The 16,851-nt window shown below is 29.7% G+C and overlaps 1 protein-coding gene across 1 annotated transcript in view; it reads left to right on the top strand.

Moving 5' to 3' along the window:
• Positions 1–1,055: 1,055 nt before the first annotated feature.
• LOC129971476 (histone-lysine N-methyltransferase SMYD3-like) overlaps positions 1,056–16,851 on the top strand; it is a 54,592-nt gene continuing 38,796 nt past the window's right edge. Inside the window, exons 1-3 of the mRNA XM_056085286.1 lie at positions 1,056–1,241; positions 10,113–10,176; positions 15,456–15,566. Of these exons, the coding sequence (XP_055941261.1) occupies positions 1,120–1,241; positions 10,113–10,176; positions 15,456–15,566 (297 nt within the window). The 5' untranslated portion in view covers positions 1,056–1,119. The remainder of the gene's footprint in view (positions 1,242–10,112; positions 10,177–15,455; positions 15,567–16,851) is intronic.

Genomic DNA, 16,851 nt, shown 5'->3' with positions numbered 1-16,851 from the left:
ATAGGGTTATAGTATAAACAACCCGTTGAAGTTTAGTCCTTTTTTTTATGTGACTATTGAAATTTATATCACAAAAATGTTTATTCTTTTTTTTTTTAAATTTACAGCTAGCTACTTTTGGTGACCAGCTAGCTCACCCGAATGAATGGACACTAAAATTTTTAATTAAAAGTTTTATGTAACTTGATCTTAATGGCTTCTTCAGGAAGATATTTTTTAAGTTTAAAATTTAATATTTATATCATTACTATTTAAAAGCTTTATCGCATTTTACTAATTTTACTATCCATAATTTTTTACCAGCTCCCCGAAAATTCGTAAAAAATGGGCTTACTTTAGCAATGTAATTTAATTTCTAACTTTTTTTTTTGCATTATAAGAGTTGTAAAATAAAAATATAAATAGCATAGCATTAATTCAATTTTGAAGCAATCTTTTTTAATTGCGGCAATACATTTTGCTATTACAATATAATTAAATTATACACATTTTAATGAAGAAATAAGGCTGAATTTAAAAATGCAATATTCTGTAATAAACTTCAATTTTGATTGCTATGCACTTTTATTGATTATTGTTAGAAATGTGATTTGTAGGAATTCGAGCATCTAAAAGCTTATCTACTTTACAATGTAACAACAAAAAAAAAACCTCAAATGAAATGAATATATCTCAATTTCATGGCTCATACAGTTATGCACATACATTACTCACTGGTTTCCATCCTTGTTGAGTATAGTTTTCGTCGAATACATTCATCACTTTTTATTGCTTCTTTTCATTTAACGCCGAGCTTCATGATTTTAGCCAGACAACGCTAAACCCAAAACAGTTTATGCTAGTTTTTTTGCTCTTGAAGAAAGTATGCGATCGCTTCTCGAAATCTTTCCAAGGTCAAATATGCAACTATTCATTACGAAGTGATCCAATGTTTACATAATACTGGATCACCGTGTCCAATCAAATTGCATTTAATTCCAGACGAATGTGCAAACGATTTTAGGTAATCGCAATTGTAGGTTCGTGAAAACGTTTCTACGCTGGCTGAGCTGTATTATAACGAGAATTTAGTTTGTAATTTTGATGTACGTACCGAACTAGTTAATATTTTAGTACAAAATGGAATATATAATCTCCTCCCGTAGATATGACCCTGGAGAATTGATACTTAAATCAAAACCTTATATGAGAATTATTCGACGAGATCTATGGGACATCATATGCGCTTGCTGCTTGAAACGGTATGTTTATTTTAATTGTATGAAATATTGAATTAACCACTGAAATGACTTAACTGTACATCATTCTAGCATAAAATTTTTGAAATTATCATATATTAAAGTTGGTCATTCTTAGAAGCTATAATTTGATAAAAAAATATGTGGTATCTACAGAATGGTAACTATAATACTCTTTAAAAATGGTACTAATAATGAATTTCTAGCCTAACTTAATCACATGTCTGAGGGAGATTGATAGATGGTTTGAAATTATTTTATGAGTTTATTATGATGTTATATTAATTAAATAATACAGTTTTTGTGAATTATAGAGTGTTAATTGAAATTTTTTCTAGTGTCATTTCTCAAGTTTCTGCTTTTTCAAATATATTCTCTTAATAATTGCAACATTTATGAACATAGATTATCCACGTTAATAATGGTGTGAACATGAATGGATGTTGCGCAGTATTTAGTAATAACAAATGAAAATGTATTCTTTATTAAAAGAAGACTAAATAAAACATAAAAAGAAATTCAATCCAAAGCAATTTAGTAACTTGCTGTCAAGTTAAAAATATTTTTGGTATCTGAAATTGTGTAGATATTAAAAGAGAAGCTTCATATTTTAAATAAAAACTATTGTGGCTATGTGCTATATCTATATATTGTGTTCTATATGTCCTCCAGGGCCGAAATCAACCAAATTTTCTACATGTATTATGTTAGACAAAAGTCAACTTTCGTTGTATTGTCTCAAGCTAACAATACTGTCATTTTTAAAAATTAAAAATTAATTAATTTTCAATTGATTAAAAATTAACTGAAATATCGCCTGTAGTCCACTGTAACTTCAGGGGAAATTATTCCAAAAGAAATATTTTTGAACCATTTGAAATGCCGGAAGCATCTCATCCTCATTTCGAGGTGCCCCCCCGAGGGACAGCATTAATCGTAAAAGTGGAAGTAATTTTTCCCCAATAAGTTGCAATTATTTTGTGCTTAAGTGTGAGATGTCCGAGTTTGGCTTACGGACTCTTTTTCACTAATTATAATTTTATGACTAAATTTTTAATTATAATTTATGAATTGGTGCTATTTGACTTTGTTTTCAGTTGTACAATACATTCACTGTCAAAAAATCTTTTAGTTTTTTTTCTAATTCATTTTAGCTAAAATATTTTAGCAGAGCAAATTTTTTTCCTTTGGTGTCCGAGTTTGGCTTGTAGCAACTGTATATTGCATTTGTAATTGTGTAAAAGTTTATTGTTTTTCAGTTCCATAACAAAAATTGAAAAGTGCTTCATATTTATTAGAAATATAACAGTAAAAAAGAAATTATATTCCATTAATATAAATACACTTGTTTTCAATCTTAAATTTATCCAATCAATTGATCTTTTCCAATAGACAATAAAAGTAATTAAAAAAAGGCATTGTTTTTTTATTTTGTTGTTATTCGTAAAGTTTCTGTATTTTTATAGGTTTAATATGAAGCGTTTGTTATTTAAGGGCATGGGAGTGGATATTTCTTTCAATGCCAAAAGTACAGATATAAGTATTTTAATAAGGCATGAAAAATCGCACACCTTTAAAAGAACTGTTGTATTTCGTGTTATTGTGTTAGATACCGTTCAGTGAAGAAATCATTCATAAAAAATATAATATTGATTATTTTCATGTCATCCATGTTTCATATGGCGTTGTTGCGACACAGTTGTATTCAGTATTTGTAGCACTCAAGGAGAACACTTGAAAGAAGAACGCTGGTCTTGACGCACCTGATTTTCTTTATGTCTATCGTCCATTTTAATGTTATGCTTGTCTTGTAAAATAAACTGTAGTTATTTAAAACTTACAAGCTTCCTGAGAAAAAACAAAACAACCACAACGGAACAACACGACAGCCACTCTGGTACAATTGAGGTAATTCTTGATCCCTTATATTTCCTTAGCTACCAGTGAAGACCGAGCCGTCATTTAGGCGGTAACATATTGGATATTTTTCTGAGTATCGATCTCATGACAAAACGAGCTTGGAAGATTAATAATAATAATAACAATAATAAAAACCCCGCGTTGCTGTACATGGAAGCGCTACCACAGTCTTGAATAAACTTGAAACCTTATTTTCTTCAGAATTATTTGAAGATTATAAGGAAAATTTAAGCACGTCACAAGAGCTTTTCATTGAATATCAAGATAAATGAAAAATTATTGATTCAGAGATCTATGTTTTAGTAATAGTCGAAACTGAATATTATAATGAGTTACTTGCATGTGAAGAGTATGAAGAAAATATGGTTTTTAAATCTAAAATTGTCAGTAAAATAAAGAAAATTTACTGAAAATTCTAAAATAAATGTACCTGCAGCCAGTAATATGTCAGCAATATATTTTCGAATAGTGCATCAATAAAGTTACCTAAATTAAATTTGGAAAATTTTGCTGTTGATCCGAGCAAATAGTTTGAATTTTTAAATCTATATGATAATGCAATTAATTCCCAACATGTCTAATCTCCCGCTGGTGTGGCGTGGTGTGGAGAGGGGGTGCCAGCTTAGGTGTCGTCCTCGTCATCTGACAGCGGTTCAAAATTACGAGGTCTGTCCCACAACAGCCCTAGTGTTGCTTAAAAAACGGGACGTTAATATAACTAACTAACCCAACATGTCTAAAATTGAGAAATTTACTTTTTTGAAAATTTTATTGATAGGTAAAGTTTGGAACAATGTATCGGGGTGTAGTTTATCGGAAGATAATTATGATATATGTATAAAAAATGTAGAGCAGATGTTTGGCCGTAGAGACGTGTTACTGATGAAATTTATATACTAGATGCTCTTATAGTTGGAACAATTGAAAAGTTCTTCTAATATTTTTGTTTTAAGAATATTCTATTGTCAGTTACAAATATGTATTATAACTTTAAGTAGTTTCGATGCCACTAGCATTTCATATTGCCAGTTATTAAACTGAGTCATTCTTCGCTACCCGAAGATTTATCTCTTGAATTTCTTAGAAGAATATCACCCTAACAAAATATTGGTGACTGAATTAATAGAATTCATCAAAACTGAAACAGCATGTAAAGAAGCCACTGTGTTGACTAAGAGCTCTAAATATCTGAGATTCATTCAAAACAAGGATTCAAAAATAATAGCGGTCGGTTTAAAAATAAATCAACTAACGCATTTAGTATTTCCTTTAAGAAATATTGTTTTTTTTTTTGTAATATTTATAAATAATTCTCTTGAATGTATGAAATATACTGATGAATAGAAAAGAAAACACTTAAAAGTTTAATTTATATTTTATCATTGCTTTAAAAAGCACAGTTTAGTAGTGCAGTATAACAGTAGAACGAGAATCGAAACTTGTAAAAGTTGTTTAATTCGTATTTTGGTTTAATTTATTTTTTATCCTTGCTTAAAAAATCATAGTGTATTGTAACTTTAGAATAAGAATCGAAACTTGTAAAAATACATCCCATCATAAACTTTTTTAGCGCGACCTCAAAGAAAACGGAACTATCGTATTAACTATGCAATTGAATAAAAAATACTCATTATTTTAAACATTTTCTGTTATCGCTTTAAAGTAAAAATATGTCTAAAGGCTTTTTTGTGCTTTGATAGATCCGAGTTCTGAATTTAGTTATTATTCAAAAAAATTAGTTAGAGCCTTAAATTAGCTCAAAAAGAGAATAGAAAAACTAGTAGGATACTACACTTTCTCGCATACTCTATAATAAAGTTATACCAGAGGACGCCTTGCATGACATTAGCGTACAATCGTTAAGAAATTGCGTAATTTTAACATTAAATCGTTTTGGCTTGATTTTAACATTTTTCCTGAATCTATCGTGCCTGTTTGGCTCCTTTTTGTATTTGGCTCAAAATTTAATCGATGGTTACATTATAGATGCTAAATCTATCTTGCTCTCTTTATTTTGTAGTTATTGTGTTAACTTATATTCGGACAGACGGACTTTTCTCCGATCAGATTTTACTCAAAATTTGATAGAAATCTGTAAAGTTGTGCAAAGATCGTATACTAAATTTCAACTATCTGCATTTGAGCGGTTTTGAGGTTTTCTTTGTCACAGACAGTTTGACATTTTCTAACAATTTGTTTTTCGAACTCGGTTAGTCCAGAATGTTGGGATTCATCAAAATATCGAATTCGAAAGTTTTAACGATTATACAAGGTGTCGCACAAGGTATGCAGCGTCTAATTTTTACAAATTCGGATAGAACACATCAAGACGAGTAAATTGACGTATAACATGTGGGGTCGCAGAATATAGCGTCGTAGTCTAAGATTGTGTTATGAAAACTTCAAGAAATGAAACAAAACCAAGTGAAAATAAATGTTTATTGAGAATTTTCAATACAATAGATTTTCGACGTGTCGACCTTTCGAACAAATAAAATTTTGAAGTTTGGAATCGAAATTCTCAAATGTTTTTTTTTTTTGCAAAACATCTGTTCCAATTTCCTTGACTTCGGTTTCAATTGCTGCTCTCAAGTCATCTAGTGTTGAGCGTTGTATGAGATACACTGTGTCTTTCAAACATCCCCGTAAATAACGGGTTAAGATCCTGGGAGAAAGGTGGCCATTCTCCACCATTACATCTTTCGTAATGGAATCCAACTCGATCAGTCTGTCGTGAAAATGTTCAGCTATGAGATCGAAGTTTCGAGAGTGGTGAGCTCTAGCATTATCTTGCATAAACCAATAATCGTTTATCTTGTCTATGCCCTGCAAGAATGGGATGTCACTGACATTCAAAAACTTTCACTTTCTGAACATTAAGTTCTCTTCTTGCACGCGTCTCTTTTTTCCGTCCACATTTTCGCTAGCACATTGTCCAACACAGTGCCGGTTTCCTTAAATCTTTCATATGTTCTTTTGATCGTCGTGACGTTTATGTTACGGTGATTGTGTAATTTTTTTCACCACACTGTGAAATGATTGCAATTCGTGGTAAGTCAGCACGATGAAAACATGTTCAATCGAATTTCTGCAAATTTCAGAGCCTCAACAAATCAACATATTACACAGAAATTTTTTAACGAATAACGCACGATTCATTCTCATCTCAAACTCATTTTCATCGAACCTGTTTTCTAGCCTTATATGCCGCTACAGGAATTTGCATTTTCACTTACAGACACGCTTTTCCTCTCATTCGTTGCCACGAATTTACATAATCACCTAGGGAAGTTCCTATGTTGGGCAATCGTCATATGCATCATAATTTGGAAAACAAACTGTCGGATTCATAATTAAAGTTTTCATGTAATTTGACTATGATGCTATATTCGGAGACCCCACATGTTACAGATCAAAATACTCGTCTTAACGTGTTCTTTCTGAATATGTAAAACTTAGACTCTGCATACCTTGTGGGACACCCTGTATTTCTTCTATACTATCAATTAAAACAAATCAATACAACAAATCAATTAAAAGTCTGTTCATTCGAAAATTACTGGAAGAAAAAGAATTTCCAGTTCGCTCCATTACTTTAAAAAGTAGAATCATTCCTTCAAAAAAATTAATTATTGAGGTTTACATAAGGATAAATAACAGATATCACATGATTCATGATAGTTTCATTCAAGGTCAAATATTTGTTTTAGTTATGGAGTTTATGAAAAAAAAAAAATAGAAGCAGATGATGCCTTAAATGAACGCAAAGCAAGCATATTAATCGGAATGAATTACTTCTGTAGCATTCAATAAATACCTTAAGCCGTATTAGAAAAATACCCGAGGAATTATTTTTTATTCAATGTTTTGAGAAACGCTCTGTGGGCGAACCTCTTCAAATCAAAACATTTCCGTTAATAATTCATGCCATACTTCAAAGTAGATGAGTCAGCTATCTAGTTTAATATTCGGCCTTTTTTGCGTGTAGAGGAATTTCTTCTGACAGACGGTGATTCATTTGCGTGAGAGGATTTAGAAATCATTGAAATGTTTAATAAAAACTTGCGGTTTAAAAAAAATGGAAAATCTCTCTATAGACGATACTAATGTACATGGCCCAGAAATCACCTTATTACTTATTCGTGAGTGCAAACAATCAAATGTAAACAAAATATCATACGAATTTTAGACTCCTTAATTGAATATATTTACAGCTGCATTAAATTGAGTACTTCGTTTAGTTAAATGATGGAGTTGCAAAATATTATTAAATGTTCGGAAAGTTTTGTTTTTGTCGTGTCAGATAAATAGTCAATTTAGTAAGAGGAAAGAAGCAATGAAACAAGTTTCAAACAGAAAGTTTAATCGTAAGCAAAAATAGGTAATCGCTGACTTGCTTGTGGAAAATGACGTTAATATCTTTCAAAACAATTATCTCACAGAATTCATCTTCGTATTAATCATCTTCATTTTAGGATTAAAAAAATTACGGAAATGAGATTGATTTCATTAAATAGCTATAGTTAATATCTCTTAATTTTAACGATATTGTTTAGTTCAATTTATTACACGTTTTTAAATGTTATGTTGGAATTCAAACTCATTTTGTTTTTATTTTATATACAATTTTTAATTTTAATTAATTCAAATGAATTCATGTTTTTCAGTTCGTTTCAAATAACAAGGCGAATTAAAAAGTACTCTCCATTACATATTAAAAAGTCAGTAATGTACCTACATTACTGACTTAATGACAAGTTGGACGCCACAGGCAGCAAGTATATCATTAAGTTGTTATATAATGAATTTAAATCTCAGCGTAAAAATAATTTCTTGATTGCTAAACAGAGATTTTTAAAGTTCGAAAATATGTTAAAGAATAAGCAATGGTTACTTCATTAATACAAGAAAATAATTAATCAGCAATTAGAAACGAGAATAATCGAAAAATGCTTTGTCAGGAATAATTGTGAACATGAAAGAGATAGCTGTTTTGCTCCTCATAATCCTATAATTCGTCCTGACAAGACAATATCCGCTGTTCACATTGTTTATGACTGTTCATATAAGAACAGAAATGATAAATCCTTAAACGAATGTTTAATTCCGAAACCCAACTTGTGTAGCGACTTATTAGATACCATTTTAAGATTCAGGTTTTATGAAATAGCCTTTGGGGTTATACAAATGGAATACAAATGGTGCTTTTTATTCTATTTTACCCTAGGAAGGTTCGAAAAATTATTCAAAATTTATTTGGGTTCGGAAATGATGAAATCTCACAATTTCATGTATTCAGAATGTCACGCGTGCCCTTTGGAACTTGTCAATTGCCTTTCAACTAACTATTAAATATCACTTAAGAAAATATAAAGAGGAACAACTTGTAGAAATGTTAGTTACTCCCTGTACATAGATGACCTTCTCCATGGGTGAAAGATACAAACAAACTTCTTCGTAAAATGAAGAGTAATTCTATAAATTTAAAAGAATTCTGGGTTAAAAATGGTGCAGATGAAAATAATTAAATTAAAAACTCTAGGTTTGAATTGGAATATGTAATTAGTTGCTGCATATGTAATTAGAGCTAAATTTATGATACAGGAATTATGAAAATCTGACTACAGTTGGAATTATGAGGTATCCGATGAAATAAGAAATGAATTCTTGATTTAGTATTCTGAAATCGAGGAACTTGTATACACTAATTCATATTCCTAGAGGATATTTCTTGAATTGTTCAGCTATTAAGACAGAAGATATGATTGTAATAGTATTTGTTGACGCTATTATCGAAAAATAGGTTGGTATAACGTATTTTCAAAATTCCAATTAAAAATGATCATTCTTATTTAAGGAAGTTCGTTTACGCAATAAACAGAACTGTTGTTATGCCTTTAAATTAAAATGGTTTTAATGCCTATCACAATTTGAAAGATAGATATTAGTTTATCATAGAAGGATCTTTTCACCGAAAGCTTGATAAATGCAAGATAATTTATGTATCTTACAAATGGACATTTATTCGGTTTTGATGGTCAGAAAATTTTGCTAAAATTACAAATTCTTTTTCAGATAGTTTTATTTACTTGATTAATATTTTCGTATGTCGTATTTCATTTATGGTAGATTAGAGAGATTAAGAAGATATGATCAATAAAATTAATTATACTTTGAAAGGTAATGTCCCATAAATTTTATAATGCCATTACGGCTGTGATATCTAAATTTGTGTGAACGAATCGTTTCTGTTTATTTAATTGAATGCACGATCCGCGAGTTAAATAATAATAAAAAGAAACGTCATGGAATAGTAAAGTTAAAATTGAAGGTAAGTTCTTTTTTATTTATCCAAAAAGATGAAGTACTTTTTAAAAATGGTTTCGGTTTCTCATTTTCTTCTTCAATAATTTCTTGATTTTTAGAAATGTATTTGTAAAATTTGTGTTCTCGATTTTTTTTTCCTGCTGTAATAAACTTTTAAAATTCCGTTTCTAATAACTGGAATTATTCATTTGACAGAAACTTCTTCCTTTAACTATAAAAATATACTTTCATTTTCAGAAATTTTCTCTATTTCCCCCATATAGTGAGCAATATTTTGTGCAAAATAAACTTAACTATTGTATTTTGTCACAGAAAAAGGCTGGGTGTGTGTGTGTGGGAGGTATTGCAAGTACGTAAGCCGGACACGCCCTGACAAAACAATTTAAAATTTGAAATTGAATTGCTATTATATCTGTTATACAATTGATCTTATTCGCATTGCTTGGTAATTTTTGAATTTTTGTTATATCTTCGTTAATTCCCGGCATGCTCATAAATGAAATATGAGCTGTTTTTTCTAGAACTTTTAGTTCTTTCCATAGCATGAGCTTTTCTAATTAGATAGATATATATTTAAATATTGTTTTTCCTTCCCGCAAAATTTATATTTGATTTTTTCACTTTCAGCTCCAGTGAATTAAAGCGCTGTTCAAGCTGTAAAATTATGAAATATTGTGGAGTGACATGTCAGGTAAATTGATTTTAATATTCATTTTGCATGCAATTGCCTAAGTCTGTTTATGGGGTTATATTAATATAACTATATGATTTGTAATAACGTATTTTAAATTAAAAATATGTAAATTTATTTATTATATAAAACGTTTATTGGTTATATTAATAAATATTTTATAAATTAAGGAGCATGATATACCTTAATTCATCAGAAAGCTTTTTTTTAAAGTTATAAAAGTACTGAAAAAAATATAAGGTGACCATAAATGTTTTCCTTTGTTTGAGGTATCTGCAACTAAAATTAAAGAGCAGAATGAAACTGAATTTCATATTGTTAAGGATTTGTAATGTTTCATCCCAGTATTCCTCGTCCTTGGTGATGAATTTTGGCGGTTTTAGCAATAAAATCGGAAATTCCAGAAATCGCAAGAATTTTTGCGGTAGTTCCATTAGAACTCTAGTTATGTTGATTTTTCTGGAACATTCGTCACTCAGCGTCGATTGTCAGTCGTATAGAGGTAATATATAAATGGAGGGAGCTAGTCGTATGTTTCTTATCGAAACAAGTGTACCCAACATGAGTCGGGTGACTTAGGGAGAATCTGAGAATAAGAATACCTTTTTTGGCGACATATCGCAAATCTTGGCATACTCAAAATCTGCCGCGCAATCTTTAGCTTCGTGGCAGTGAGCCTGGTCGATTTTCATTTCCTGAAGTTTATTTATTTATTTTTTCTTTTCTTGTTTTGAGATTATCATTCTACTAAGCAAACTGGTTTCGAAAATAATTTTTCTTTTTCATAACATCAATAGCTGAGTTTGTTGATTTAAACCACGTTTAGTTTTTTGCTTTGTTTCTTTGTTACATTAATTAAAAGTGATTATTTTTCTTCTTTAAGTTCACATTTTATTTCTTTTATTTACCTAAAAACATCATTTAATTTTACATTACATGTTCAGATACTTCTATCATTATCTCAAACAGATAAAAAACTTTTATAAAAACAGATTATAAAAGTGACCCAAGTCTTTTTTTGTTTCTGAATATTTAAAAAAAATACATTCATATTTATAATCATTTTTTTTCTAAAAATTAAATTTTAATCCAAAAATTAGGAGAATAAATATTTATTTTTGCATAAAAAATGAAAAAGATATTAATTAAAACTATTAAATTATTTTGAAATAATTTAGAAAGAAAAAAAATACTTACCCAGGATCGAACCCGGACCCTCGCTGATGCCACTATTCGAGCATGGTTTCCTCTTGTCCTATTCCAAAATAGGGTTGCAGTCTCCCTCTAACACTATTTCAACTCTACGGTCAGTCGTCACTGTCGCATAAATTATAAAAAGATAATAAACAAAGTCGAGTCCAATCTGTAGCTTGTCAGTTGAGTTCTGCTCGAGCGAATAGAGAATCAAGAAACGTAAATAGTGGATTAAAGTCTTTTTTGTACGAGTTCTCTCTGAGCGCTTTGTGCTGTTTCGTTGTAATATTACCCATCTGCCGCTGGTTGTGCTGCCGTTTATATCAAACGCTGCTTTGTGTGCACTTCGTATGTGTGTCTTCTGTGCTTTCATGTAGAATTAAGTGTAGTTACTTGCTATTGCAGTTGTTGAACTCAGTTCACAGTGCATCCACTGCAATGAAACTTGTTTTCAGAAAAATTTCCTTAATAATATCGACTTTATTAAGAAGACATAAGAAATGAACCCCTCTCCCCCCAAAAACAAGAACAGCGATTTTTTTTCGTCTTCTTCTAGAACATAAAAGAATTGCAACGAACACAGAGAGAAATAATTTTGGGAAAATTTTATTTATGTTTGAGTAATAACAAATTGCACTTATAGGGATAAATGACAAACAGTATGAAGTTTATCAAACTAATTTTTTTATTAAACAATATTAGAATCCATTTACTACATTTTCAATGTGTTTATATTTCCTTCGTTCAATATACACAAACTAACTTTTGACGATTTCTGATATGATTTATTTTGCGAAATATATAGCCCGGTACTTTTCACGGCTCATTTATATGAAATTTATTTTAATTCATACACCTTGTATATTAACGTATTTACATTTTGTTCAATAAACATGTGTGCTGACAGTAGAGAGAAGTATGATTAAGACTCCAGCCCAATCAAAGTCCTACGATTATCTTGAATGGTCAAGGACGCCATGGCAATATTGCAGGGAACTATCGTCAAGTTCCAAAGCCATAACTGGCCGCGATGTTTCCTCTCTCTCGTAGGAATCCACCTCTTTTCATCTGAAAGGGGTGACTCGACCCAGCAGCGTTGATATGCAATACGGAATTGAGAGAACCAAATACTACACCGAAGCTTCGCATCCCCATTTATTTGAGACGCATCATTGTTGGGATTAACAATAGAGAGAAAAGACAAAGCAAATTGCAAATCTCATGGAATGAATTGGTCATTCAGTTAAAGTGCAGAAAAATATGATAGAATTAAGACAATATATATTTGAATGCGGGCATATTAACTTAAAAATTTTAATGTTCTAGCGATCAAGTCAGTTTCAATCGCAGTGAAAATATTCGCATATGTATTAATACACTCACGGACATGTTAATACATATTAAAATGTTATACTTTCGGTGAAAATATTGTGATCGAGGAATTTCTCTTAATCATGATACTTATTTAAAGTATTTATTTCCTGATTTGGAGCTTTATTATGTATTATTATTTTTTTTTTATTTCGTGTAGCATGTTATATTTTCATTGAAAATTTTTCCAATGAGGATATTTGGCTTTATTATAATATTTGATAATATCTTTTTTTCCGACTCTGAACCCAGGTGGCGCAGCCTGTTGTACAATATTGTACGATATTATATTATTGAATATTCAACAGTATTACACAATATTGCGATTATGATCAATGTCAAACAATATTGCACGATATTTATGTGCTACTAAGGGAGACTTGCTTATTTTTCCTCCTGCTTTTTGTTTAGTGTAGCATATTTTCGAATAACATGGCATTTTTAGTAACTTAATAATCATGTTATGTGAAGTTACGTATAGTATTATTAAAAATATTAAATAATTAAATCTCTTGATATTTCCCTACAAGTTTGATTAGATAGATTTTCCAGAGAGATTTAGTATCAATATTGACTTACTTAATAATAATGTCAAATTTTAGACTAGAATTTTGGAAATTTCAGTTGTTCCGCAAAAAACACAAAAGAATTCATTAGTTTTCTGGCAAATTAAGAATTATATCAATTTAGAATTCTTGAAAGAAGCTTCTACACAATCTAAAATCGGAAACTTGTTCTATTTGCAGATCAAGTTATTTGTAAGCCTTTTGTATTTTCATTATAGTGTTATCAGTTTAGCAAAATATGTACTCTATTAACCAGGTCCCTCTTATACATCGTCACTTTTTAAGAGTAGGTAACTGTTATTAAAATTTCCGACAGTAAATATAAAGAGTGGTTACACATTTTTAGAAAGATTTCATTAAAGAATTAAAAAAGTTAAATGTTTTAAAATAAAAACTTCCTGGCAATAGTTTATAATTTGAAATGATAAATATCATCTGCTGCTTTTAAATTTATTCTCTCAAAATGTCTGGTTTATATAAATTGTGGATTGTACATATGTTTTTGCGTTTTTTTGAAGAGAAGTATTCCTGTTCCAAAATACAAAAGTTTTATGAAACGTTATATTAAAATTTCTTAGTAGAAAATAAGTAGTATTGTTCATTTAAAAGGTAAAAAAACGCCAATCGTTACTTTCAAATTGAAAGAAGAATTCTAACGAATACTCGATAAAGTTAATCGTGTTCAGATATGAGGATTATTCCAGAACTAACTATCGTTTTTTTTAATCCCATATAAAAAGAAACGTTTTTTTTTATATTGTTGACATTTCAAGGGTACAATATGCAGCTTTTTTTAAAACATTGAAATTCATTTAAATTAAAACACTTATAATCATGCACCAGCTTGTTATTAGCTTTGTCATAGAATGTAACCGCTGAAGGTTTTGTTATGCATAAACGCCTTCTTGCAATTCCTCAATCATTATCGAACCTCTGTTTTGCGAGCTAAATCAACATAAGTGAAAATTTCTCGAGGCAAGGTCCAGACTAGGCAGTGAATGACAAAACAATTCTTATCCGAGACAGTCAAAGAGCAGTCAAATTTGAATGGCTGTTTGAGGGGCGTGCATTGTCATGGATGAAAAAATCTTGGAACTTTATTTCTGGTGCACCGTTGTCTTCATATATATATAGACTTTCTTGCACTTTTCAGAATTCTCTATAAATTTCAATTGGTATAAATTTTTCAACGAACGAAAACCTAATCAATGATTTCACTCAGTCTCTCTTAGTTTTTTTTTTTTTTTTTTTTTTTTTTTTATCGCAGCAAACATTTTAAACATTTATAATGAGTAAAAGCTAACAAAGATCACACATTCGCAAAGATTACAACACAATGCGTGATAATTCAGTAGATGCTAACGCCATCTGTTATCGCTGAGCGGCGAAAACTAAGTTACTCTTTCAATAAATCTCTCATTTCACACAATGCGTGATAATTCAGTAGATGCTAACGCCATCTGTTATCACTCAACGGCGAAACGTAAGTTACTCTCTCAATAGACCTCTGATTTCTAAAGTGAAATTAGAGGTACCTAGATGAAATTCGGCGAGAAGAAATTAACCGAAGAGTCTTTTAAATACATTAGTAGCAACAATGAAGAGAATGATTAACCAATAGTTATAACTTTAAGACTTAAGGTAGTTTACAGCTTTAAGATTATTTAAGATAATTTGCAACTTTAAGATTATTTAAGGTAGTTTACAACTTTAAGAGTATTTGAGATAGTTCCAATTACAAGATTTTTTATTTTTATTTAATGCGCAACAAACGTTTGCCCAAGTGTGTGGTTCATCGCAGATCAGTTTATAGAATCCTGTATTTAAATTTTGTAGATAGAGTGACAATACATTGTGATTCTTGATGAAGAATGGGTTTTAGTAAATGACTAACAAAAATATATTTATTTACTATCAAAAGCGAAAAGGAAAAATGTACAGACTTGGTTCTGTCAATACAGTAAATTTTATAATTCAACAACATACATGGAATGGGACAATACAATGGTTTCTTATAGAATGGGAAATTAAAAATAATTGAAGTAGAAATAAAAATGTTAAAATCATTTCATCATACTCGAATTGTTTATATAAAATGTTCTTCTAATTCCTTGATTCCATTATTTATTTTCTTTTTTAAATATGCAGAAAGAAGCTTGGAAAGACCACAAATTTGAATGCCCTTTCTTACCAGGATATGTTGATGGACGGCAACATTTCATTGTACAGCTAGTTGGAAACCTCATACTGAAAACCAAGGTATAATTTCTGTAATAATTTTTTTTTCTACTGATTGAAAATAATCGAGTTTTCTAGTATTAATTCAATTGATTGTTTACTTAAAATTCTCGTTACTTCATTGTAAGTAGCGTTAATGTCTAGAAATATTTATCTAGATATAAAATTATTTATCGCCATTAGACATGAGAATTCCGTACGGCCGTATCACTATCATTTGAGATTTTTGTTGTGCAAAGATTACGAAATTGGCTTATATATAGGAGGGAAAAAGCGAGATCCGAAATTTGAGGTTTGTATTTAAAAGTGGCTTCACACAAACAGTATAAGAGCACGTGAAAAAGTGTCATAATTGAATTTAACATAAATAGAATTTCAATTAAGACAAAAACTGCATTTTTATCAGCATATTATAATGTAGAATTTTTTTGTCAGAAATATGGAGGTTGAAACCAAATTCTTTATATAAATGTTTGGCATTGTTAGAATTAAGAAAATTAGAATTATAATGCATGTATAATATATTAAGAATTTTAATGAATATGAAAATATTGATTTTTTAATTATAAATTTTAGTACGGTTTAATTTTTGTTTCAGGCCCTCATGCTTTGATTTGATCAGCATATTTTTGATTAAAATTATTTTCTACTTCAAAAGTATGTTTTTTTTTTTAAAAAAATATTTTATTTTTCTTATTTATCGTGCACTATATTATACGAATTTTAAGATTAATTATTATAAGTAATATATATTCATTTTATAATAAATCTTTTGTCAAATTCTCTGCCAGAGGGTTTTTTGTATATAGAATAAAAATTAAATTAAAATCAATCTATAAATCGATCACTAAATTCTAAAAAAATTAGTCTGCTAACACCTAACTTAATTTAAAGCATAGATTTTATTAATATTTTTATAAATAATAAACAATATAACAAAAATAAGATAATTGAAAATTATCAAGCCAAATCAAATCAAATAACCGAAATTTTGACTTTAAAATTTTTCTAATGGATGGTGTATTGTTATGAATTATTCAATTCAAACTTTGGGTCAAAGATTTAAATCAGAATTCCACGCGGTGTGTAGCGCCGGTCTAATGATTTTGCTGAAAAATTTCCAATCGCCAAAAATCAACAAGAATTCTGTACAATAGGTGTACAGGGGAACAGTCCAACAGACTTAGGAACAAAGAATGACTTTTTATGAATATGAAAAGGGTTTATTCTGCAGGAATACTCGAATATAAAGAAAATAAAACTCAGTCAAAGTTTACGCAAGAACAGTACTTGCAATAAACAATAG

The sequence above is a fragment of the Argiope bruennichi genome, chromosome 1 (genome assembly GCF_947563725.1).
Source record: "Argiope bruennichi chromosome 1, qqArgBrue1.1, whole genome shotgun sequence".
In the NCBI taxonomy this organism is placed as follows: domain Eukaryota; kingdom Metazoa; phylum Arthropoda; class Arachnida; order Araneae; family Araneidae; genus Argiope; species Argiope bruennichi.
The sequence above is the reverse complement of the archived record's forward strand: the minus strand, read 5'-3'. Positions and strand labels throughout refer to the sequence as shown.